A 26,557-nucleotide genomic window follows, 5' to 3' on the forward strand; every position below is an offset into this window, starting at 1 on the left:
TTTTCTTGAATAACTGCGAGCAGTGATTGCTTTGGACTGTTGGTGGAGAGTATGAGAAAGGTATTTGTGCTATGGGGTAGGAAGGTTCCTCACTGGTTGTGTTCTTTCTGATGAATGTACAGCACTTCGGTTGATGTCTGTGAGCAACACGGCCTTAACCTTGACACTTTTTGCTTTGGCTTTATGACATGGGAATGTTCCCCAAGCTGCACAGCATATGGCAGTATCCCCACATTAGAAATTTCTACCAGTTGATACACTGCAGCTTTCCAGTTCCAAGACTCTATCTTTCCTCTTCATTTTTAAAAGTTTTTTTGTACATTCCACCTTTTTAAGTCTGTTTCATATGTTTTGTGTACATGTAAGTCTTGCACTCTCTTGAAACTCATGATGAAATATTATTCTCACTTGTTTTTGTTTCATTGTTTTGCTTTCTTTTTAAATCCCTGTGAGGCTAAATACAACTTTGTCTCTTTAACACCGAGTATGAAAGATGCACATCAAAGTGTTTGTGTGTGTGTATGTGTGTGTATAGTTTTAGCTTCCTGTGTGCCACGGCATTCTTAATGCTTTAGCCGATGATAAAAATAAAAAGTACTCTGTCTTGGAAATGTAGGAAAATCAATCAAATATGTACCTTTACCACGCACAAATTTCAAATAATAACAATAAAGCTTGTTTCCTCTGTTATTTTTGAGAATTTATTTTTCACGTGTTTCGTACTCTCTGTCCCTGAAAATATCTCCATAATGCAGCAAGATGGAAACTAAATTAGTACAGCATAGGTCACAAGACAAAAAGAACCCTGCAATTGCTTCATGGGTGGTTAGCTTCTATGTAAAAAGGAAAGAGGGACCTGGTCCTTCTTGGGAAGAAGGTGGAGAGATGGGCTTACTTGTCCTCCATGTTCTTTTGAAGTTCAATAATCAAAATGAATATTTTCACAGATGATGGTAAGATTATGAGAAGTAATCTCTTCCACTTTTATCATGGAAGTACATAGTGCCTTTCAGCTATGCAGTGCTACAACCGTCCGAGGGTCTGCTTCAGAAAACCAAACGTCAGTTGTTGTAGAACACAAAATAGGACTTAGTTCACTCCCACTCTTTTTCTGAAAAAGCGAAACTTGAACTCAAGCTAACTTTCTTTTTAGATAGTACACGTATTTTCTTTGTCACTGGTGAGCTCTCTAATCCTGGATTCTTCGATAAATTAATGTGAATTCTCACTGACTGATCAGAAATGTCTTCTGTCCCCTGGATTATTACACCAAAGATTCTCTGCCTTGGGGCAAAATCAAACATGCAGGCAAGCCGAGAGTAGAGAATGCTGCTCTTTACCTGAAAACCTGTGCAGTAAATGGCCAACTTCCTCTTTGGCCTTTCTCTGGTGCTTCAATTCTGCGCAGAGTGCTCATGATCTTTTAGAATATCTGCAGACAGCAATACAAAATCTCAAATGAGAAACAGTGCTAGGGAGCGTAAAACTGAAATAGCAACTCCCTCTGTAGATTTGTAACCACTTACAAACAGTTTCAAATTCAAAAGCATTTTATTGTTCCTTAGGCTAAAGTTCTCTTTCACATTCAGCTGCACTGCTGTCAAAGGTTCACAGGCTGGTTTGGCCTGGTTCCATGACCAGCAGGGCGGAGGGATCTCGCAAAATCCACACCTCCAGAAAAGGGAAACAGGGGACCCTGAAATAATTAAAAACAGTGGCGACAATCTGAGGAGAAACAAACTAATTTACTAAATACTCTTCCTTGATGACCCGAAGTCTCATGGGCCCACCAAGCTAGAAATAATTCACCCTTGTTTTGCCAATCCAAGTCTATTTGAGCCACCTTAATTTTGGCAGCTCAGTCTACATGATGGTTATTTTGCTGCTCTTCAGTAGCCCGACTCTTGCGCACATGAGCATCTACATGGCACACCTTTATAACCATATTCTTTGTTCAGACAGTTCAGCAGCCCAAATAGGTTTACCCCTTCTTTGCCAGTTATTTTGCTCCCACTGCTGTAACCACCCCCATAAGGCATTTGCTACCCTCCATGAGTCAGTGTAAAGATAGAGCATTGGCCACCTCTCCCGCTCAGCAACATCTAAGGCCAGTTGGACAGCCTTTACCTCTGCAAATTGGCTTGATTCTCCTTTCCCTTCAGTGGCCTCTGCAACTCGTCGTGTGGGGCTCCACACAGCAGCTTTCCATCTGCGATGCTTCCCCACAATACGACACAATCCATCTGTGAACAGGGCAAATTTCTTTTCATTCTATAGTAGTTCATTGTATGGTGGGGCCTCTTTAGCACGTGACGCCTCTTCTGCTGGTGATGTTCCAAACTTTTTACCTTCAGGCCAGTCCATGACCACCTCTAGGATTCCTGGATGGCTGAGGTTCCCCATCTGAGCTCATTGCATAATCAGTGCAATCCACTTACTCCAAGTGGCATCAGTTGCATGATGGGTGGAGGGAACCTTTCCCTTGAACATCCAGTTCAGCACTGGCAGTCGAGGTGCCAGAAGGAGCTGTGTTTCAGTACCGATTACTTCAGAAGCAGCCTGAACCCCTTCATTTGCAGCTAAGATCTCCTTCTCAGTTGGAGTGTAGCACTCTTCAGACCCCCTGTAGGCTTGACTCCAGAATCCCAGGGCTCGGCCTCGGGTCTCTCCTGAGGCTCTCTGCCACAAACTCCAAGTGGGACCTTTCTCTCCAGCAGCAGTGTAGAGGATGTTCTTTACACCCTGTCCCATCCATACTGGCCCCAGGGCCACGGCACAGGCTATCTCCTGTTTAATCTGCTCAAAAGCCTGCTGCTGCTCTGGGCCCCACACAGAATCATTCTTCTTCCGCGTCACCTGATAAACGGGGCTTACAATGAGGCTGTAGTTTGGAACATGCATTCTCCAAAAACCCACTACGCCCAGAAAAGATTGTATCTCTTTCTTATTAGTGGGCAGAGACATGGCAGTGATTTTGTCGATCACATCTGTTGGGGTGTGATGACGGCCACAGACAGCTGCTTAACACCTTCTGTGTATACAGCAGCTATTCCAAAAGCTATCAATACCCTTTGGGATCCTTGAAATATCCCCTTCTGAGGTAATCAATACCAAGTTTACACAGAGCCCGTGGGCCAGTCGCAATAGGGTGCTTTGCCAGTCTTTACCAGTGAGGTTTATTTTGTCCTCCAACATAGTCAACTTTTGGGAATCCCCAGTCACCCCATGAATACAGACTTATTTTGTCTCTTGGTGACTCGAGGGCATTAGAGTGCACTGTGCACCAGTGTCCACCAGGGCCTTATATTTCTGTGGTTCTGATGTGCCAGGCCATCTAATCCACACAGTCCACTCTATTATCCCTTTCCTCCCCCCTGGCTGGGGGCAGGAACCCTCTATTTGTTACCTCGGTTGTCCGCAGCAAGTGGAGCAATCACCTTTTTGGAAAAGTTCACCTTGGTGGTTGATTTGTCTTGTAATTAACAACATCTGCTTCCAGAGGGTGAAGGACCCATTCTGGCATGTACTAATACCTCTGGCAACGACTGAGTCCCTAGCAATGCCACCCAGTTGGCAAGCTTCTCTACCATCTAGCCACACACTGTTGGCCCCATTATCCCAACATTGAAATAACCAGGTGACAATAGGTTCATTTGGGTGATATGAGAAGTTTTTTCTCAGACTTCGAATTTCATTCATTTTCATTTTCAATCAACAATGGTAATGATATCTTGCTCACCTCTCACTCTTTCAGGACTTCTTGTTGCCCTTGTAGGAGTTGGTGACCGCAGTCTTGTTGAGGGCCCTTCCCCTGGATTCAGGGGCGCTTCTTCTGGATCTCTGAGCCACTCCTCTGGAACTCTTTCCTCCTCTTCTCTTACTGAGACTTCCTCTACTTTAGCCTTCTCCTCTTTCTTCTGTTCTGAGTTGAGATTAGTTTCATTTTCTGTCCTCTTACAGGGGCAACTGACATCGATTCTGGTGCCTCCTGTGGTTGATCAGTTTGGTCAGTTCTGATGTTCTCACCCTCCAGCTCGGCTGGGAGTCTATCTTGTTTGATTATGAGGATATTTAGTTCAGATTCAAGCATGGCTTGATGAGACTGAATTCTGTTCAGTTCCGTTTGGAGACCGAATTTTGCGTGCTGGAAGGCATCTCACTCAGTTCAGTGTACGTCCCATTTGGACTTGAGGATGTCCCTCTCAGACTGGAGGGCATCTTGTTTGGACTAGAGGGTGTCTTGTTGAAATCGAAGGTTGTGAAGTCTGTATTGCAGGGAGTCTCTCTCGATTCAAAGGGCATCTCTTGTATCTCTCTCACATTGGAGGTCTTTTCTCTCGACTGGGAGACTCTTGCTCAGCTGGAGATTCTTCCTCTCAGCTCAGAGTCTCTCCTAGAAACTCTCCTTTTCGGCTTGGAGACTCTCTCCCTTATTTTCAGAAACTCTCTTCATCTGTGGGACAGTATTAAACAAGGCCTGATAAGCATTAGCCAGGCCCCAAATCATTTGTGCCTCCTCAGACCTGACTGAGCCACAGCATTCCTGTCTCAAATATCTGTTTAAGCTCTCAGAGTCTTTCAGGTTCAGGAGTAAAGTTCCATTACATGGAGGATGTCCATCTTTCCAAAGACTTTCCCAAGCCTCTCCACACTCCCTGCCACTCAGTATTCTCTGGTTCTGGCAAAGGCTTTCTCAGAATATGATAAATACAAATACCGAGTGAAATGATGAGCAGTACATTCAGGGAGATTAATAATGTGATCAGATGAGCATTCAAAAAATGATAAAGGATTCAAAGGAGAGACTGTGAGCCTGCTTAAAAATCACAAGGTCTGTGAAATCAGCAGCTCTCTCTGCAAACACGTTTAAAAGAGAAAGCAGTGTCTTTTTTTTTCTCTCTTTACAGAAGCAAAATAGCAGTGTTCAAAGATTACAAATATCCCAGAATACTGGCAGTCTGCCTGGACTTTCAAGGTCAAGTTTTCAGTGAGCACCTGTGAAAGAGATAAACTTTCCCAACGAAGCTCTCTGAGTGCACAGAGAGATTCATTCTAAAAAGCTAAAAAGCAGCTTTTGCCTGCATTCTCCACCAAGAATTTTATGGGCTGGTTCAGCCCGGTTCCGTGAGGAATTTCGCAAAATCCACGCCTCCAGAAAAGGGGGACAGGGGACCCCGAAATAATGAAAAACAGCAGCAACAATCTGAGGAGAAACAAACTAGCTTACTAAATACGGTATCGGAATGCAAGACAGCACACCATAATACAATATAATTAGAACTCAAGCTAATAGATCAAATATAGTGAGAGTGTCCGAAAGGTGGATAGGCCCCACCACAACGCTGAGCTGAGACGCGCAGCCCCGCTGGGCAGCAGGCAGCAGAGCCCGGCGTCCGGAGGCCCCTTTCCCCGCCAACACGCCGCCGGCCGCTCGCTCCCCGGTGACGCCAGGTGGCGCCGGAGCCGCGCAGGCGGCCTTTCTCCTCCTTGTGGCGCCGAAATCAAACCCGCCCCGGAGGCCACGATGGTAAGCGGGGCGGCGGTGGGGTCGGGCGCTCTCCCCTGCGCTCCATTAGCGCAGCCGGTAGCGAGGGCCGGGCACGAGCTCGCAGGAGCGGACCCGCGCCCGGGCCCGGCGGCCATTACGGCGGAGAATGCGGCGGTGCTCCGCGCGGCGCTGCTCGTTTCCTGTTGAGCCGGCGCGCGCAGCGCCATGAGCTTTAGAAAGCTGTATGAGTGAAGGTGCTTCACCGCCTTTCCCAGCAGTGTATCTAGAACATGAAATCTAAGACTGGTTCTAAATACTGTTGCTGAGAATAGGGATCCGGACGTGCTTCTAAGCCAGTAAGGCAAGGCAGTCGGCTGGATAAGCCCGGAAACTGGGACTGGAGCTGGGTTAGGTGCGATGAATGTGCAGGCTGGGAACTCGGGCTCGCTGCACTGCAGCGGCTGTGGCTGGGTGCAGCCAGCCCTGTGGGAGCCGGGCTTGGCAGTAAGGCTCTGTAAGGGGGCACAGCTAACTTAGAGCTGATGGGGGAGGAATTCCCAGCAAGCGTTATTCTGCAAGCGATAGAATATGTTTGTTTGTTTTTCTCTTGTTCTAGTCCAAGAAAAAAGGACTGAGCTTTGAGGAGAAGAGAGCTCGCATGATGGAGATCTTTTTTGAGACAGTAAGTGTCTTGCTGAGAGTTGCCCTGAGTTTATGCTTGGTGGGAAGACTGGTCCTATGAGGGCGTTGTTGTAGAGGCACTGCGCAGCTCCAGCTGTGCTTCTCCTCCATGCCCTGTGTCACCACTTTATAAATTACAGCACTGGTTTCATGCAGCGTCAGCTCAGGTGGCTCCTTGATGGAGGTGTGAAGCTTCTCAGTGTGCTCCTTCTTCTTGGAGCCAAATCTTTGTGTGCCGAGTCTGTTACACGAAGTTTTGAAGGTGGGAGAAATCCCAGCATTTTCATTAAAAAGAACAGATGGAGGGAGGAAACCTGGAGATCCAAAAGCAGAGCTACGGATATACTGTTGATGTGAATAAAACACAGTGTCTCACCTATTACAATATTTATTGTGGCCCTTGAGTATTTGAGCAAAGCAGTGCATCCAGCACTGGCAGCTTAACCTTGGCACAGTGTGCCCAAAGGGTTTTCACTCTAACTTTAGACAAAATTCTGTGATGTTATAGTCAGAAGCACTGCTCTTTTCTTTTGTATCCTTAAGATAATAGTCCTTTTTCTCATTTCTCAGAGTGTTCTAATTCTGTTGAGAGATATGCAGCATATTTCTCCAGCAAAATATAAACATACAGAGTTTTCCTAATTGCTTTTGTTGGCATTAATGTAGTGTAAAAGCTGCATGGGCTGAGCAGAGCTTTCGTTTGGAGCTGAAGTGTCTTTTATGTTTTATGCAGAAAGATGTATTCCAGTTGAAGGATATAGAGAAGATTGCTTCAAAAGACAAAGGGATTAGTAAGTGTTTGCACAAATTATTTATTTTTTGTCACTAATGATTTTTGGAACCAGTCAAACAGTATAAATTTTCATGCCTATAAAATTATAGGCTTGTGATTTTAATAGTAAGGGGAAAAATAATTAGAATGGCATACAGTGGCCAATAGCAGGAACACAGCATAAACAGTAACATCAAGAGAATATTCCTATTTCAATTTGCTCATGTTTGTCACTCAAATACGATGGCACTGCTAAAATGAGAGATTGCTGACATGTCACAACAAACTTGAAGTTAACCACTAAAACTTGGGATGGAATTTTTCACAGGTTCTGAGGCTTACCTTCCAGGAGCTCTCATTCTGTGAAATCATTGTGTGTACTCAGAGAATAGGGGATACACAGATATGTCTGTAATGTCACACATATCTTAAAATTCCATTGTTCTGTTGAAGAACAGAATGGCTGGATAAAGGAGAAGTCTTTTCAGTGAAAGAAAAAAAAATCCACTGGTTTTGGATTAGGTCTAAGGTGATTTATCTTCACACTGTTGAGTTGCATTGTGTGTTCTTCATTCTGTTTTCCTTTGTGTTTGTGCAGTTGCCACTGTCCTTGATGAGCATGTCATTGTGGCACTGTGACAGTAAGGAATACACAAGTTTGTGGAAAAAAACATGGGCATGTTGAAAGGTTCAGGTTATGTCAGCAGCCTGCAGAGATGCTGAACAGCATCTCCAGAACTATGATGCTGTCTTGATTGGTTTGTCAAAATACCTCTTGCATACATTTAGTTGCAATTTGTAGGAAAAAAATGCAAAACAGTGGAAGCAAAGGAATTTCATGTTATAATAGTTAGAGTTTCTAACACCATTTGTACCTTTGAAGAGTCCAGATTCACCCTGCCTGGGAATGTGGAGGCATTTAGCTACATCAGTAGAGTCTGGGTTCTTCTGGAAAGAAAAACTCAGTCTATGGAAGTACCTCTACACTGGCATCCAGCCTATATCTTCCAGAAGATGGGGTGTTTCAGGTCAGGGATCTCCTTTAGGATTGAAATTGGATGTCAGACACTGAAAACTCATATCTTGAAGGTATTTAAATTTGCCATGCTTGTGGATGATAGTATCTAATCCTTTGCTTGTTGAACTGGTGTATTTTTTTAAATGCTGGACTGTACCCATGTTTGGTAGAAAATGAAGAAACAGTTATTACACATATCTAATGTTACAAGTACTTTCTGTATTGGAACTGAATGTAACCAAATGTCAAATCTACCCCTTGTGAGCCAGTAGGGAGGTGGCCTTCATGCCCCTGCTGCTATTTAATGCTTTGGTAAGCGCTACAAAGAGAAATGCAATTACATTCCTAATCAAGCAATTGTAGGTTAATGGATATTATAGTTAAGGTTGCAGGACAACTTTTCATGAGTTTGTTATGACACTGTGCTGTAATACACATGTACGTTTTATGATGGTTGTGAGCAGTTTACAAACATCTTGTAGCAGACTGTGCTAAGGAGCAGCAGCCTTTATGTTGAAGCCACTGATTTCAGAGGGATTTGTTTTTGAAGTGGCGCATCAAGCATAGCGTCTTCCTAGCTAACACTGTACTGAAGTATTCAGACAGATGGTTGTAGATGATGTCTTACAATATTAATAGTTCTCCGTGGTTCTAAGGAGGTGCTATGCAGATCTAATCTCATACTTTTGCTTCTATTAGCTTCCATGTCGGTCAAAGAGGTTCTGCAAAGCTTAGTTGATGACGGCATGGTGGACACTGACAGAATCGGAACTTCCAATTACTTCTGGGCTTTCCCAAGTAAAGCTCTGCATGCCAGGAAGCGTAAATTAGAAGAATTACAGACTCAGGTAAGTCTGCTTTAAGGACTGAATGGACTTGTTTAATTCTTATACCCTATTGTCACTCCTGCTCATATCGCTTGCTCTTACGCATGGGTACGTGCACATGCACATACGCATGGTGCAGAGTTTACTGTAGGAAACATTTGACAAATGTGATGGGACATTCTTTTTATCTTGACAATACCTTGGAAGAGTTTTGGAATCCAGTTTTCCTGGGGCTTAAAGAAACTTTTTTGCCACTTGCTGTTGAAAACATGCTATTCATGATGAACAAGATCATTTAAGGACTTCATCTAAATAATTAGGCTTCGTATGCTTTTAAGTGTCATACGTAGTGTAGGCCATCATGTGGTAATGATCTAGAAGCCATGAGAGGTGTGAAATGGATATCCCTAGTAAATGTGGCTGTGGTTTCTACCCATCACTGTTGTGACTTCACATCTGTTCTTGATAGCTTAATTAGGGAGCACTTTTGCAATCCAATATTGCACTTTTATTAGGAGAGAAGAACAAATTGTCATGATCTTCTGCAAAAGAGCAAGATGTCTTCTGTTCCCACACTGCTGTTCTTTCTATCTGCTACTTTACTAGCTTCTTGGAAGATTTCCTGAAGGGTTTCTAAATCCAGTTTCCTCTTGTTACCTCTTCAGTGTGATCCCCTTGTGCAGACATACGGCAATTAAAGACATTGATTGAGTTGAAGTTACTTCTTTTGGAATAGCTGTTTTTGTGTTCTTTTTTGCTTTTCAATTTGCTTTGATGGGGCAGGTGTTTGAAGAAGGGGTGCAACCCCCTGTACTGACACACATGGCAAGTTCTGTGTTGATTCATGAAGTTAGTGCTGCTCTGTAACCAAGTGTTGGGTTTTCCTGTTTTGCTGAAAAGCAGGGACCTCAAATATCTTTGCTTCGTGTGGCTTCTGTTGCATTTTTTTGTCCTCCATAGCTCAAGGAGTCAAAATTGCTAGTAGGTCTACTAATGAGGAGCATGATCTATGCAGTATAAGCAGGAAGATCATATCCTATGGGTGATTCTGCTGCCTGACAATGGTATTGTCTGGTTCAGGTAAGGTGAATTCATGCCTGTTTGCATTTTTTTTTCAGTGGAGGTCTTTCGTCAGTGCAACTGCTGGCAAAACTGCAAGTACTGTAATTCAGTAGCGTGGGGAAGCAAGCAGTTTACAGTCTTTTCTCAGGATGGTTTTGTGATGGTTCATTTTACTCGTCGGCTCAGAACAGTTCATTTCACTGGTTTATTGCCTGTTGCAATTTACCTTGTTTCTCGTGATGTTGCCAGGCTTTGTGAAGCCAAGTTTAACAGCATGCTGTTATTGCTGCCACTCCTGCTGGGGCTGAGATGGCATCACCTTATATTGCAGCAAAGATTTTGGTTACTCTTTTCAAAGGAGGATAAGGGATGGACTTTTTTACACCGTTTTGCGGCTTTACTTCATGATCAGCAGAGATGGGGGACAAGTTTCTGACCCCTTAATTTCTCCCAGTCAGCATTGTGTTGGGCAAGCATTAGCTGAGATGGAAGAGAGTAGGTGAAGTTTTGTTCCCTGAGGTTGGTAAGAGGAGGGATTTTCATTTCCCACTACTCATGTATTGAGCCAAAGGAAGAATTGAGAAATTAATACATCCTGACTCCCTGGCAGTTAGCTTTCTTTAAAAAAAAAAAAAAAAAAAAAAAAAAAAAAAAAGTTCTTTGGGAATGAACTTGTTGAAGTAGTCACTTTGCATTTACTGGATTGTTTGTACTTAGGAGCACTGAAATATAAAACGAGAAAGCATTTACTTCATTTACAATATTAATTTTTTTAAAAAAAAGAAGACTTGGAGAATGCTATATTAGGAGGTGCAGTTGCTAGGAATGCAATAATCCTATTGGTGAGTAATGTGGCTCAAGGCCTCCTGGACTGTATTTGATAACAGCTAAAAGGGATAACCTTATTTGTTCAGAATATGCACAGAAAAAAAAAATGAGTACTAAACATCATCAGATATTTTTTCAAGATACAGATGAGTTTACTTCTATCCCTTTTAGATGGACGTATGTCTCTTCCTCAAACACTGTGTCTGGGTTACTGCATGGAAGGCTGTTGGACAGCAACTGCTTGAGGCTGGCTGTTGGCTGAAGCCAATAAACTTCTGCTGCTCACCTGCTTGGATGTCAGAGGGAAGTTCTTTACAGAGAGAGTAGTGAGGTGCTGGATCAGGCTGCACAGAGAGGCTGTGGATGCTCCGTCCCTGCAGGAGTTCGACACCAGGTTGGATGGGGCCCTTGGGTGACCTGGTCTTGTACCAGATCTGGAGGTTGGTGGCCCTGTCTGTGGCAGGGCTGTTGGAACGTGATGATCCTCGGGGTCCTTTCCAACTGAAGCTGTTGTATGATTCTTTTGGTCTGAGCAGCTGCCTCCTTGTCCTGAGTGCTGATGGGTTGTCCGTGTGCCTTCACGCAGATATGAGATGGGTTCCTGGCTGCATGATATACAAGTGCTCAGAGTTGGCTGGCTTGAAGGCCTCAGTGCTGAGCTGAGGTTCACCAAGGATTTGCTTTGGTACTTTTGCAACTAATACACGTGACTTATGTTAGGAATTACTTATCTAGATGTTTTTCTGTAATATGTGTGCTCATAATTTTGTTTTACTGGGTTGCAGAATGTATACTATTTGTCTCTTTCCAGGAAAAATAAGTCTCGTTGTCTCTTTAATGCCTATTACAATATATATGCAGGATCCCAACGTGCTGACTAAGCAGTTCTGGTAGTCTTTCCATATGCATGCTGAGTTTTCTTTCCTCCTCATATTTCAGGGTATCTAATTTAGCTTTCTACTTACTTATTTTTTTTATCCTTCCTTGCATTGGCCCAGCCATTGTGACAGTCTGCAGTCTCAGCCCCTCTGGACGATTCTGCTCCCTTCTGGCTTGCATTACTGGTTTGTTTTTCTTTCTTAGTAGTAACTGCTGCCCCAACAGAGGCAATTAGAACGACTTCCCTCGTTTTCAGCTTGAGGGTTTCACAGACCTATATGTTTTCTTTGAAATTAAGGACAAGACACATCAAGAAGCATCCAGCTGTGGAGCTGGTGTAGTGTGTCTAGCTTACGTCTTCATATTATCCAGTGGGAGCTGTAGTATCCAAAATGCAAATGGCTGAGAATCTGCATTGTTTACATGGCAATATATTGATTATGGCTGTGCTAATTAATTTGCTGATTCTGTACCATAGTTTCCCTGAATGGGTCTCCTGGAAGATGCTAATAAACTTTATTTGAAGCATTTCAGGTTTTTTGCTACCTGCTTGTATCTTGCACTTTCAAAATTTTTATGTCTTGAAATGATTTTGAATTTATTAAGTCTTAAAATGTCTAGCAGAAAATACTCTTCTAATGCTGTAATTCATTAGAACTTTCTGGATTATGTTTAATGGCATGCTACAAAGCCCTGGAGATTATGCTTAGTTACTGCTGTCATGGCAGACTTCTAAAAATATGGTACTCTGGAGGCTTCTTTTAGAATTAAGCAACCTCGTAATTTGGTGCTCATTAGCAGAATTTCATGCTTTTCCTTTTTCTGCCTGTTAATATGGAGCTAGACTGATGGCAAGTGTAAGGTGTAGGTTTTCCTTTCCCACCCCCTTGATGAGCATAAGCTAAAACTGGCTTATTATGATTTAAGACCTTTTATTTTTTTTTATTTAAAGCTGGCTCTGTAGTAACTGTAACGATTATAAAATAGGTTTGAAGGAAGAATGTTGCCCTATTGAAAAGAAATGCTGTTACTATGCCCTGATATATATATATATATGCATATATATATGTATACGTAAAAATATATTCATTCTGGTATAATAAAGGAAAAATACTACTACTATGATTTTTTTTTTTTTAAAGGTAATGTCATCAGACCATTTACCTTTCCTTTCTGAAGAGGCTTGTGTGCTGGCTGCAGATATGTAGTCCTGATCCTCTTACTTCAGTGAAACTGTTGATCTGAACTGTGAAGAAATTGGAAGTAAATGTGGAGCACCCTTCCCAAAAAGCCTGTCAAATCTGGCAGAGATGCAGCCTTTTGCCTTCATGTCCAGTCGAGCCACATGGTGGCCACGGCCAGGGTGAGAGGCAGAGCAGTACATTGCACATCCTGGAAAAGTTCCTTGTTGTTTGGCAAGCATGCAAATTCACCTCTTTTGCAAAGCCAAGAGCATCCAGCCTGGGGATAAGGCAGCTGCAATACTGCCTCTCAAAGCTGGGTTTGATGGAGGCGTGAGATGTGATCTTAATTAATTGGAACTCTGACCTTAAATTCTTGTCATTTGATTAATATTTAATTCAGAAATTTGGTATCCATGCAGAAATAAAAATGCTAGGGTACACTTAAGTCTCACTTCATAGCATTTGTTGTTCTGGAAGGAATGAACCAGAACCGACTTATTCACCGGAGTGCAGAATCAGAATGCGTGAAGTCAGTTTGAAGCAGGAAGTCTTTCTTGTCACAGTTGTGCAGTTATCAGTGGGCACACCGTAATTCCATCAAAGAGCATTCATTGTATCTGGAATTGGAGATGACTTGGTTATCTGTCTGAACGTTGCTTGAAAAATAGGAAATTGGCATAAAGAGTGAATATGAAAGAGTGCTGTCAAAACTCTGGAATTTGATAACCTATGTTGCTGTTAATATTTCAAGGTAGAATTTGGGCTTTTTAAAAGTTTACAGAGTAATGGTTTGAATTATTTTTTGTAATCTTTGGGCAGGACCTGAGTTTGGGGAATATGAGATGAATATTGTGTTTTGACTTGGACTCTGTGCATAGACCCTGCAGACCTTGTCAGTGTAGGGCCCAGCTGGTTAGGATAGCAAGGTTTAAAAGCTCTTCAAGGACAATTTGGAATATTTTTTCTTTCTTACCCTTTCTTACCAAGGGAAAATATTTGTCAGTGTTCTGTCTACTTTGAACAGACTTGCTTACTACCACTTTGGACTTTGTAGGCTTTGTAAATACTCTTATGAATAGTAACAAGCATCCTTCATGTTGACATTTTTAGTTTTTTTTCTGGTTCATGCATAGGTGTTGTTTTATTCTGTTGCTTACCAAATGGCACTGCAAATGAATAACACAAAAAACAGAAGCTTGTGGCAAAACATCTCTGAGTAACCATTAACAATTAAGGCAAATATAGATGGATCTAAATGGAAACAAGACTGAATTAAGAATCATTAAATATACAGTGATTTACTCCTCACGAATGACCTTTTAAAGAGCTGCAGTTAGCAATATAAGATTTATACATAGATGGTTGCAGGTTCCAATCCGTTCAGCTTTCCTTATGCAGAAGCGAGCATGGGAAGGGCTCTTCTCATACTCAGTGGGACTTTCTGAGAGCAGAGCCATACCTGACTTGCCATGGGATGTTTCAATCTCATGTGTAAGTCAGGACTATAGGCCTAAATTTAATTTTGAAAGTTATGTTTGTGGGAGTGGCAAGAATACCTGTATTACCTGCATGAATACTAGTGCAAAACATGTATGTAAGCATTGCTTATGAGAACACAGATCTAACTTTAGAATTTTATTTCATTTTTATTTTTTATTTTTTTAATCATTACAGTGCTTCATCAGCCAATTGTATGGTGAGTTGAAGCTTCATTTGGTTAAATCTCCAAAAATATGGTAACTTAACTTGAGTTTCTCATACTGTTTTTAGTCACTAACATAAGATACAATCCAAATTAAAAAAAAAAAAAAAAGAGTACCCACTCATTATAGCTCATTATAAGTTACAGACACAATATCATGATATTTTAGAAAAAGTGTTCTTTACCAGAAGAATCCATGCTTCAGCCTTTCATTTTAAATAGCATATATAACTTCTTTTGGGGCTTGGGGTCTGCTTTTTCTCTAGAAAGTGATATTTATTCCCAACTTTTTTGAACTGATTCATTCAGTGGTAGCACTGAGGTAATCTTGCATGATCAAATTTGTAATGTGCATTAAGAGAAGAGAGTTCTTATACTGAAAATTTCTCCACACCTACAGCGTATACCAATAATACAAGGTTTAAGAAAAAATACTTTTTGAGTACAGAAATATGGTGGGCTGTCTTCTCTTTTTTTTCTACCATCTGCTGCCAATCCCTTTTATGATGTTCTCTTGCTGTAAAAGCCCTGCTGTCTATTCTTTGATTCCTGGGTTAAATGTTCTTACTCTGTATGGTTTTCATCTCTGCTCTTGTTCTTGCCTGTATTTCTTTAACTATGAGTGTCTCCCAGGTGCATCTCTCATGCTCTGAGTTCTGCAGCAAATGTGATTTGCTGCCTTGTGTTGCTCAAGTAACTTGTAATGACTCAGGGTAGGACATTACACATTCAATTTTCCCTCCTTTCCACAAAAATCTTTTTTAAAGGTTAAAAAAAAAAGAAGAAAAAGAAAAAGGAAAAAAAAAAAAAGGTTGTTTCGTTGTATTTAGGTAGCAAGCGTGTACTTTCAATGTGTTTCACCAGAACTGCAAAACAATACTGAAGCCCCAGCAAACCTGGGACGTGCTGCTGCTGCAGCCTGGTTTGCTGTGTGGGATGGGTGCAAAGTGGAATTGCACAAACGGTGCGCATGCGACCTGAGAGCAGAGCGTCGGTATTGCCACTGACTGTGGGTGCTCTGCTGTGCCACAAGCACGCTGGTATGACCAGCCAGCTTGATGTTTACTTCTGTGTGTTCGGAGACCCTGGCAAGTAAGTATGTAAAAAGCAGTTGCGTGTTTGCTTTGTGCAATATTTTAGGAAACAATTTTGCGCATTGATGTGCCTTTTTATTCTTAAGCTTTGCTGTTTCAGTCAACAGTAATTGCTGAGTGATTTCCTTTAGTGGAACTCTGTGCCTTTCTTTTAACACAGCAGGTCTGTTTTCAATATGTTCACATTGTTCTTTGGCTGTTAATCTTTGCATTATCAGTCTTTTTTTTTTTTTTTTTTAATCTTTATAATCTAGAGGAATGCTTTGAAGTGCTTTCTCTGTATGCCTTCTGTCAATTCCACTTAATTTTTTCAGCGGTGAGATGGATTTAACATAGGAAAGAAATATACCCCTCAACTACAAACGTCACCTTAAAACTCTTGAACTGCTTTTCTTAAAGCTAAAAGCACACAGTGCTTGCCTCTGGCCTGAAACAAAACGTAGAAAACTTCAAACTTCAAATGAATAATTTAGGAAAGTTATGAACAATTAGAAAATGGATGTCTTGAATTCTGCTGCAGTGCTGCAGTTTTGTCGGTTGCACAAAAATAATAGTTGTTCATACCATTTTTGGTTACGTATTCTGACTGCAAGAAGATGGTGCATCTGATATTGCTCTGTAAGAACATAATGGCAGTGGGTAGCAGCTGTGAATGCTCGTGGTTAGCATGTAAGACCTCAGTTCGGACCTCGTCCACTGCAAGGACCTGCCTTTGCATGGCCAACACAGGTTAGAGATGCTTTAAAATCCTGTAGAATAAGACTAGTGTTGAGCTTGAGCAGTATCAGGCAGATTTTGGGGAGGAAGCGAATTGAAATCTGCTGCAATCGCATGTCAGGTTTAAACGTTCCTCTTCCAATTGCACATCACTGAGTTACCACAGTGGAACTTGACAGTAGTGTGTGCACAAACACATTATGAATTACCTAAGTACATCTAATCTCTATTCCTTGGCACAAACCACACCCAGGCTAGGGCTGGAAGAGATGGTTATTGTAGTTATGTGGCTCTTAACATGCACAAAGTGCTGCACAAGCTGAGCATGGCAGGATATTGGCAAAGTAAGCATGAGCATCCCTCTGGGCACTTGGGACTGAATTAATGGGCCAGGCCAGTGGGCAGTCAGCTGACCACAGCGGTCTATGAAATGAGCAGGATGGTTTCCTACTTAGCTCTTCTGTTTCACAGATGTTAGCTTCTTGCAAGTTGCCTCTGTGTTTTGCAAACGATGTAATTACTATTCAGAGATGTTTTTTTTCTCTTGACTAATTTAGTGTTGTTTGCCCTCATTCTTTGTTTAAATAGCTTTCTGCAAGGTGGGATTTTTCCTGCTTTCTTGTACTTTGCTTTAACACGTGCTGGTTCTGAGGAGGTCTGTGTGAACAGACAGGTTGGAGATGTAAGGCTTTCCAGTTCAGAAGCATAGATCTGTCTGTACTGTTTTCCACATCTGATCACTTACGCTTGCGGCAGAAGGTTGTTCACGTGTCAGACAAGACATCTCTTTTAAGAAACTTAGAGGGGAGGCATTAAGTAGCTTATCCTCCAGATCAATCCCACAGCTATTGGCAGGAGTCAGATTTCTCTCAGGGTGCTTAATGTTCCTTGAAATTATTTGTCAGTTCCCTTGAAAAATGTCCCAGGATTGCTCCGAGGATTGAAATCTTCTACCTGCTACTGTGCTCCTTTGCAATCAGACTTTTCTAGAGCTGGTGAGTGGGAAGGCGAGTTTTACCATCTTTGGCCAGATGTGCTCTTTTGCTATCCTACATATGCAGCATTTGCAAATTGGTGGGGGATTTTTTTTCGTGGCTTTTTTTTTTGTTTGTTTGTTTGTTTGTTTTTAATGCACAATAACCTATCACCTGCCATTTGCCCTTATCTCTCTGTTAAATAACATATAAGTTGTCTTCATTCTTCATTTATCTGACTTCTTTATCCTTGATAGCGCCCTTTCCTTCTTCCATGTACAGTTATTTTCAGCAGTGTTCTTGTTATCCAAGCCTTCCTGTTTCTCCCATTGTCACAGATTCCTTGCATGGACCCTGGCCATCTGTTCTTTGCCCTTTACATTCTCATCCTGTTTGTTTGCTTTTTCAATCTCTCTTCTCTTTCTACAATTCCTTCCCTTATACCCATCTTTTGTTGTCCATAGGAGTACCCGCTTTGACACACACAGGCTATTTTATTTTGTAAAAAGAATTCTGAAATTCTCATTTTTGAACACACACATATAAAAAAAACTTCATATAGGAAGAAAGAAAATACCTTCAGTAAAGTTGTATGAAAGTTGATTGGTTTTAGTCAGAAGAAGGCCTTCCAACCTTGTGGCATGGTAACGTTATACATTACGCAGGTCAGAATCTAGAACTGGCCAAGAAATTTCTCAGTGTTTATCATTACTGTCTCTTTCATAATTAAATGCCCTAGAATATAGAGGACCAAAAGCTGGTAACCAGCTTTTGTTATTTAATTGCAAATATCTGAAAGATTTGTGTTTCCATCTTAGAGAATGTAGACATGTTCCTAAAGAGCTTTATAAATATGGAAAACAGATAAATGAACGATTTTATGTTCTCCCTGTTCCAGAAAGCATTGTCTTATTCTTTGCATGTGTAGTATGTACACCTGTACAAGCTTTTTGACATCTTTGTTTTCTAGGTGAGTTTAGTTCCAGCTAGATTCTTTCTTCAGAGATAATGATGTGTGCTCTGGTATTTTTTTCCTTGGGCTTCACAAATGACAAACTTCACCTAGCTATCTATCCTCTGCTGAACTGTATGCTTCAATCTAGTAAGGCATAATGTGGATACTAACACACTTCATTTTATACGAGTTTTGTGGAAAACCCAGGAAGAGTGCTGTTGTTCAACTCTTCACCAAAATTGAGATGTTGGTGTACTTCAAGCCACATATTGAATCCCAAGTTGCCTGTGTGGTTACTTATACTGACAGCAGTGAGTAAACAGCTGGGCATATTTTTCCCAAAATCGTAGTAATTTTAAAGTAATTTCTCTATATAAAGTGAAGTCAAAGTAAAGCATTGCTGTTGAGAGCAGACCTTATCTGCGTGTATGTGCACACATGCATGAACACTTTTATCGGAGCAGGAAGCAGTTTTGAAGAAAGGAATCTTCCCTCTGAACCAAGTTAACTGAAGTTGGGCTGGGGCCTAATCCTTAGAAAGCACCACTATGGAGCTTTATTTGCCTTCATGTCCTGTATCTTAAGACTTGGCAATAAGCTCTGCATCATATTTTTTCATGCATTTATGGATGTATTTCTGAACATGTACACACTGAACATGAGTCTAGGTAGAAATTGGCTGTGGCTCCAAACCAGCTCTGTTTGCACTGTATGAACAGGTTGAATTCTTGCAATCAAGCTGATTGTATGTAGTCTGCCTGGAAAGGACCATGCTGCAGAAATGATTTTTCATGTAGAGGCCGGTGTAGTCTTGTCAATTCAGTTGCAAAAGAATATGAATATGGTTAAATTATCAAGGCTAAGAATTGCAAGAAGTATCTAGGAATGCTCTTCCATTCAGTGGGATCAGTAATGAGAAGAATGAGAATGTAGAAGCAGAGGTGTTGTGTGACTGTTTCTGGGGAGGGCTCAGGGTAGGAATTTGGTTTCTTTTTAAGAATGAAATGAGGGCTTTGACAGCCACCTCCATCATACTGGTGATTAATCTGTTCTGATTTCTACCTGACTGATACACAGAACATCTTCAAGTTAAACCAGAGTTTGTACTTACAAAGAATGCTACCTTTTTTTTCTTGGTATTGATTTCAAATGGAGTAGCTAATTTCCAAACAAAATGTTTAGAAGACTTTTTTTTTGCATTCCTATTCATGTTGTATTTCAAGAAGCTCTAGCTAACACTGAGTACTGAGTGCCCCCGAGGAGCAGGGGATGCGTCATACATCCGGCTCAGATTAAGGGCTTCCAAAGTGTTCCTGAAAGACTTCCAACTGAACAGGATAGACTTGGTTAAACATGGGCAGCAGGCTATTGGGGAGAGATCTATCCTGATGGTAATTCCTCTGGAGTGATGTCTGTGCCGGCCCTGTGAGATATGGCTTCCTCTGAAAGATGCCTCTGCTTCAGACCTGAAGGAAGTCTAACTCTATGATTGCTGAACAGGAGGAGCCATGGCTTTCCATGCCTTTGAGCCATAGAGAACTCTATGCACCAATATATTAAAAGGATTGGGGCAGCACCAATGGCATCCCAAGCCTCGGGAAGGCTGGTATCAGCAGCTGAGCAGGTGGAGCTGCTGCAGCTATTGCCACTGCTTCCAGTCAGTAAGGGAATGGCTATGGGAGAGATTAAAGAGTTGGAAAAGGATGAAAAGAAATCATCTAGTCCAAAGCCTTCCTGTTGTGAGTGCCTTTGCATAGACATGCCAGGTTATGGTATGAAACAGGTTTTTGCAGCGTGCAACATGATTATGTGGCATGGAAGTTAAACACGTGCTTCCTGTAATTCTTCTCTGTGGGTCAGAGCCCTGATCTTATGCTTGGGTGTTTTGGTATTTATTTTGAGTTTATTTTTATCACACAAATTATATATATTTAGAAGTTTATATACTGTTTATTTAAGTATTTTATTTATGTATGGACTTTTATAAGTGTGCATGTATGTGTTTTGTATGTTAAATGTGTATGTCACTGAAATAGGTTGATTTTATTTTTTGTTTCTTTCATTAGTTTGCAGAAACCAGTCAGAAGAAAGAGATTTTACAAAAAGGCATTGAAAAATCAAAAATTGGACGTGAAAATACTGTAAGTTGTTTGCAGGGGGAGGGTGACCTATTAGGGAAAAGGGATCCAAGTATTCAGAGTTTGCAAGTAGTAATGAGTCATTGGAAATCCGTTGAGATTTCTAAGTGCTGGAGGTGAGGAAGAGAAACAAATCAGATGCTCCTAAATGCTAGAATCTTCCTTTAGCTGGTCATGCACTAATGAGGAAAGTAGTGATAAATAGCTGCTCCAAGTATGACAGCTTGGGGTTTAATTGTCTAGCCTTTTTCATATTTAAAGATATTTCAAGTTAAACTTGAACTGCTCTTGTGTATGTGCCAAATTTTCCAGTGGCTCCTGAACTGCCTAATCAAGGAACTGTGAACTTACGTGTTGGGGGATCTTATTTTTTGGTTTATTATTTTTCTGAGATGTCAACTAATATTGGTGCTCTTAGCATGCTGAAGCTGTTTAAAGCACACTGCTAAATAACATTTGGCTTCACATTTAATATGCGTGTGAAGTAGTGTGTTTGAGAAATTTTGTAGGGTGTCGTGAGTTGCTGATTTGCTTTGAGGTGCTCAGCATGAACTGGTTTGAACATTCAGTAAAAAAATTTGTTGGAATTCTGTGAGAAAGTGCCATATCTTAGAATCTGAAATGTTTTACAGAGACGTTCTGGTTTGACCATAATCAGTGAAACACAGGCAGGTTTCACATAGAGTTCTGCCTGTCAGGTTTCCAGGTGGACTGTTAGAGGCTTGGCCTTCCCTACCACATGGCCTGCCCTGGTTGCAAGAGTCTGTTGGTCTTGGAAATCCTGTTCTGCTGATGCTTTCAAAACTTCGGTTCCAGCTTAAGCATCAGGAAAAAGTCCTGAGAAATCTGGATCACAATGTTGGTCTCCAAGCAGATGGCCTCCATGTTCCCCCAGCATCTGGAAGCCTTTGATTTCCATTCTGCTTTTGCAGGATGGGCTGAATTCAGGCTGTTGGCAGAAGTACTGGGAATGCTGGAGTTTGATAGTACCTCAAGCTGTTAGGCTGCTGCGGGGATTGTAAATTGTCAGGTTTTTATCTCGTGTTGCCTGGCTATTTGAGGCCACTCGGTGCCCTAGCAGGAGTTCTTTGAATATCCTGGTTCTCAGCCAGGTGCAGAGGCTGGCTGTAAGTACAGGCTAAAGTAGAAATCTATGCTGAGTTGGCTGTGGAAGTGTTCGTGTTGAGTCTTCAAATTATTATTAATAAGTAGAAAATCTGAGGAAAGTAGTGCATACACTCACAACATAAATATTTGAATATATTTTCGAGATCACTTCTCTTAAACAGCGTGGAACAAACAAGGAGAAAAATACGTTATGAGAATACTCATGTGTAGTTGGTATTTCAGATATGTGGAAATGTAGATGGCAGCTTTTTCTGTAGTACTGTCTTTAATCACAAGATTAGTGCTTCTGCTTGTCCTTTAACTGTTAAGCACAAGAGCAAAGTGAGTGGTTGTAAAACTGCTCCGAGTTCAAAGGCTGTAGGAAATTGTTCTTTTGATCTTTATTTTGATCTTCATTTTCTTCCTTCCAATTTGTATTCAATATCACTGAGTATTGCTGAGAGTTTTGTATGTGCATAAAATGCTGAACTAGTTAATTGATGGAAAGCAGTAGTGAAAACAGCTTTTAAGTTTTGTTGTTTTTTTTTTTTTAAACATGTTCTATGCTATGTTATTGTATTGTTTTTATTCTTAATGTGTATCCCAACATACTTTGACTCCTCAGGCAGAACGTGAAGCTCTGGTGAAGGAGCTTGCCGCCCTCCGGCAGGAAAAAGAACAGCTAAGGGCAGAAATAGAAAAATACAGGGAATGTGATCCAGACGTTGTTGAAGAAATGCGTAAGTTGTATTCTGTTTTAAAGTGAACTGAGGAGAATTCTGCACTTTTTAGCTTAAAATCTGGTGTGCAGAGATTTGCCTGTGTGTAGCTGCAATTTTTTTTAAAGCTGTAAGCATTGCAATACAGGTACTCTAACCATTTGTTTTCATGTTCTGTCATATTACATAAGGTGAGAGCATCTTTAATTGGTATTTAGTCTGCCAACAGCTGGGCAGTTAACAAACAAAACTAACACTGAAACATTCTGGTACATTAGAAGTAATATTAGGACCATTTTTTCTATAACAACGCTAATTCTGTAACTGGGATCCTATCATGCAGGAAGAGCATTCACTGGCTTTCATTTGCTTTTAGTCCCATACTGGCTCAATAAGGTATTACTCTATTTCCTTTGTTTTGTCCATTTAACACATAACATTTCATTAGATATGTTTAATTTTTATTTAGTCAGTGGTGTAATAACTTATGTATTGATGTTTATACTGACTGAAATGCTGGCTTTTGGTTGAAGTTTTTACTTCAAATGAAATACAGGGAATAATGAGGAACTTTTATTACTTAATGCAGAATCGAGCACTTAAGTGTACTTAATATTCTGATCCTTAACATGAAAATTGAAAAGCATGCATGAAATTTCTTTGAATTTTCTCTGCTTCAGATGTAATGTTATATTTATTAGGCTTTAGATTGTTACCCAAACACTATCGCATATTCAATTGCTGTAATGCCAAAATGCCATCGCAGAGTGATGAGGAACAGGCACAGACCTTTTTCTGGGAACATTTTTGACCAAATCTGAATCTTTCTCTTTCCTTATTCTTCCAGCAGAGTCTGCATCTTTAGAAATGTGCTGTGAGAAGGCCAGGAACATAAACGCAATTGGCAGCACGCCCCAGAATTGGACAGATATTCTTTCTTTAGTGAGACCATGACGTTTTTTTGTCAGTTACATTATCTTTCCCTAAGGATGTAATGGTATGCAGGGGAATATGCAAACTTGAGATTTACTATGCTGTAAATCCTCTGCTGTGTGCTCTCCTAAGGACAAATAACAGGCACACTCGAGCTGCAAAAATGAATACATTTAGGCAGAAATTGACAACAGAGGGATTTGTAGTGACAGGTATTTAAAGTGCTGAGATAGTCTTGTAGTTAAACACTGCACTGGAGCAGTTGAGGAGCCTCTCTTTTAAAGGAGTTGCTGTGAGCATGTTTCTAAGTACTAGGCACAGAGAGACAAATTACAGCTCGAATGGTAGGACATCCTCTAATAGATGGCAACACGTGAACTGATATCTAAAAAAGAGAGAAATAATTGTAATCATTAATTGCTCCAGGCATGGCCTGCCCTTCTTTAAAGCATGTGGAAGTTCCATGTGAGCTTCTGCAAAAGAGAGGTGAGCCTTTAAGGGAACTGATGCCAGGTGCCTTGTTGGGCTACCTGTAGGCTTCCCAAGGGATTGTGCAGCAGTGCTCTGAAAATAATTTGTTGCTGACCTCCAGTTAAAAAGTTGCTTTGATGCTTTGTTGTATGTTTCAACAGTTACTGTTGCACTGTCTAAAGTTGCTGGCAGCATAAAAGTAATTAAATGGAAATATCACTTTGAGGGAGTTAATATCCTTGTCAAAACTGAATGGAATTTCATGACATATGGAAAAACGAAACAAAACTGGGAGAGAGGTGAGGTTGGAGAAGAGACTTCTCTTGCTCTGGATTATGGGGAAGTACAAAGGAAAAAAAAAAAAAAAAAAGATGCAGGAAATTGTAGCTTTTAGTGTAAGAAGATATAAAGAATCTCATTCAGTGGAAGATATTCATCTAGACATAAGCGCTAGTGCTGTTGTTTCTCAGAATAACCTTATAAACCAAGTTGTTTCCTCAGATTTTTAAATCCTTTTCACACTGCATGAGTGATACGTGATTTTCCACGAAATATACAATTTCAGTAACTTAATCCTTGTGAGTATTTTCAGTTGGATTAACATGGGGATTACCAAATCTAAATTAATTTATTTTCGTTTTGAGTCAGAAATCAGAGATGGCTGTTGTGTTACATAACAGTACTTTTAAAAGCTGGATTTGTTGTTATTGTCATTTTCTGCACTTGAGTTTTCCCTTTCCTTCCATAAATAATTTCAACCCATAAGGGAAGCTCTCTGATATTCAGTATAAAATTTCATACTATTAATTGTCCGTCCCATATTTTTGTATGCCTTGATTTTATTGTGATGCCTTAGAGGTGTGTGTCGGATTGCCTTCTGATTTTATCAGCACACAGATTTTGTGATGTGCCTCGTTACTCTTTCCCTCAAAAAAAGCGTTGCAGAAACAAACCTAGTGATATTTGTTAGATTTACATCCTACAGTGATAAGCCTCATTAAAAGACACATGCACACATATTGATTCCAGTGTCAAAATGAAATTTGGATGGTTCGTAGTAAATATCTGAAGAAAATGAAAATTGAACATCTGTTTTGTTCCCCGTGTCTTAAGATGGAAAAGTCATGCTTGACCATGTAACTAAATGTATTAGAATGCATATTCAGAAAGGGCAAACAAGTACTAAATACTGACTCTGTTTTCTGCTGACTTTGCTGCTTGTCCTTTTTATACTAGTAACAAATGTTCTGCCTTAACTTTCTTGGCTTTCGTATTAGAGTATGTATTTAAACACAGAACTTCAGCATTTGTATTTAAATAATTAACTACAGTAAATGACAGCAGAAACATGATTGGCCACTAGAGGAAGCTACATAATGACCTGGTTTTGTGGATATATTTGTATAGTTACATTTTATTGATAGCACGTTGTGAAAATATGCCCACATTTGCAAAATGTAAGTTTTTTTAACAGCCACAGTAGTTCAGTCCTGCAAGCTTGTTTGCCTCTTGGAAATGCTGTTTCAGCCAACTAAGCATGATTTAGCATTGAGTTACAGATCTTTCCACAGTATTACAGTCGCTGGTAGTAAAAACAGACCTTCTGTAATTTTACATTTCTTTGTTGAGCTTGTAATTCTGCTTCAGTTGGTGCAGGACTGAGCCCTGGTTTCTCAGCTTAAATGCAGATTTTTGAAGCTGGAGGGTATTCTCATGGGGAAACGGCTGTTGTGGAAAATAGAGTCCCTGTTTCTCCCAGTGAAAGACTGCATAACATAACATGTATGTATGTCTGCAGGACTGGACACACGTAATGCTGGTACATTCCCTAAAACTTATGGCAGAGAACAGAACCAGAGAAAACACAAAGCTTTCAGAACTTTTTTATTCGTCCAGATTTTTATAAGACTGACAATGAAAAGCTCTGCATAAAGCTCTTCAAGTTTAACCTGTGTAAGTTTCATTCTTTCTGCCACAAAAAAGAGGTTAAGGAGCTAAAACAAAATCTGGTATTTTATAGAGAGGCATATAAATCTTGTTTTCAGTTGCTGTGCAGTTTAAAACCAGAAACAGCTAAATACTTCTAGAATTTAAAACTTGTTCTTTAATGAAAGGAACATTAATTTACGCTCTCTCAAAACACAGCCAGGTCTAAAGTTAGTTATTTTTTTCTTAGTTGTTTTTCTTAGTTATATAATTCGTTATTTTTTTTCTTCGTAGCTGTACCTCGGTTTATTTGTGCATTTGGACAGGATGTGATCTTAGAAATGTTATATACTGACTGCAGTTCATGTGCTTGGTGGGATGTGAGTGCTATTATTTATGGGGTTGGCTTTTGGAAGAAATTCTGGGAAAATACCTGGAGTTCAATGAATACCATAAAAACATAATGATCTATGAGGTATGTCATCATAGAATGGCCTGGGTTGAAAGAAACCACAGTGCTCATCCAGTCCCAACCCCCTGCTATATGCAGGGTCACCAACCAGCAGCCCAGGCTGCCCAGAGCCACATCCAGCCTGGCCTTGAATGCCTGCAGGGATGGGGCATCCACAGCCTCCTTGGGCAACCTGTTCCAGTGCCTCACCACCCTCTGGGGGAAAAACTTCCTCCTAATATCCAACCTAAACCTCCCCTGTCTCAGTTTAAAACCGTTCTCCCTTGTCCTATCACTATCCACCCTCACAAACAGCCGTTCCCCCTCCTGTTTATATGCTCCCTTCAAATATTGGCAGGCCACAATGAGGTCTCACCAGAGCCTTCTCTTCTCCAAGCTCAACAAGCCCAGTTCCCTCAGCCTTTCCTCACAGCAGAGCTGCTCCAGCCCTCTGCTCATCTCAGTGCCTCCTCTGGCCCCGCTCCCAGAGCTCCGCGTCCTTCCTGTGCTGGGGGCCCCAGGCCTGGACGCAGCGCTGCAGATGGGGCCTCACAAGAGCCGAGCAGAGGGGGACGATCACCTCCCTCTCCTGCTGGCCGCCCCTTTTTCATGCAGCCCACAACACAGCCGG

The 26,557-nt window shown here is 41.0% G+C and overlaps 1 protein-coding gene across 1 annotated transcript in view; it reads left to right on the forward strand.

Annotated features, from left to right (window-relative positions):
- Window positions 1–5,905: 5,905 nt before the first annotated feature.
- MND1 (meiotic nuclear divisions 1) overlaps window positions 5,906–26,557 on the forward strand; it is a gene marked incomplete at both ends in the record, with an annotated part of 30,349 nt that continues 9,697 nt past the window's right edge. Inside the window, 6 exons of the mRNA XM_079534637.1 lie at window positions 5,906–5,992; window positions 6,105–6,170; window positions 6,903–6,960; window positions 8,659–8,807; window positions 20,248–20,322; window positions 22,052–22,166. Of these exons, the coding sequence (XP_079390763.1) occupies window positions 5,906–5,992; window positions 6,105–6,170; window positions 6,903–6,960; window positions 8,659–8,807; window positions 20,248–20,322; window positions 22,052–22,166 (550 nt within the window). The remainder of the gene's footprint in view (window positions 5,993–6,104; window positions 6,171–6,902; window positions 6,961–8,658; window positions 8,808–20,247; window positions 20,323–22,051; window positions 22,167–26,557) is intronic.

The sequence above is a fragment of the Tetrao urogallus genome, assembly GCF_951394365.1.
Source record: "Tetrao urogallus genome assembly, chromosome: 4".
Lineage (NCBI taxonomy): Eukaryota > Metazoa > Chordata > Aves > Galliformes > Phasianidae > Tetrao > Tetrao urogallus.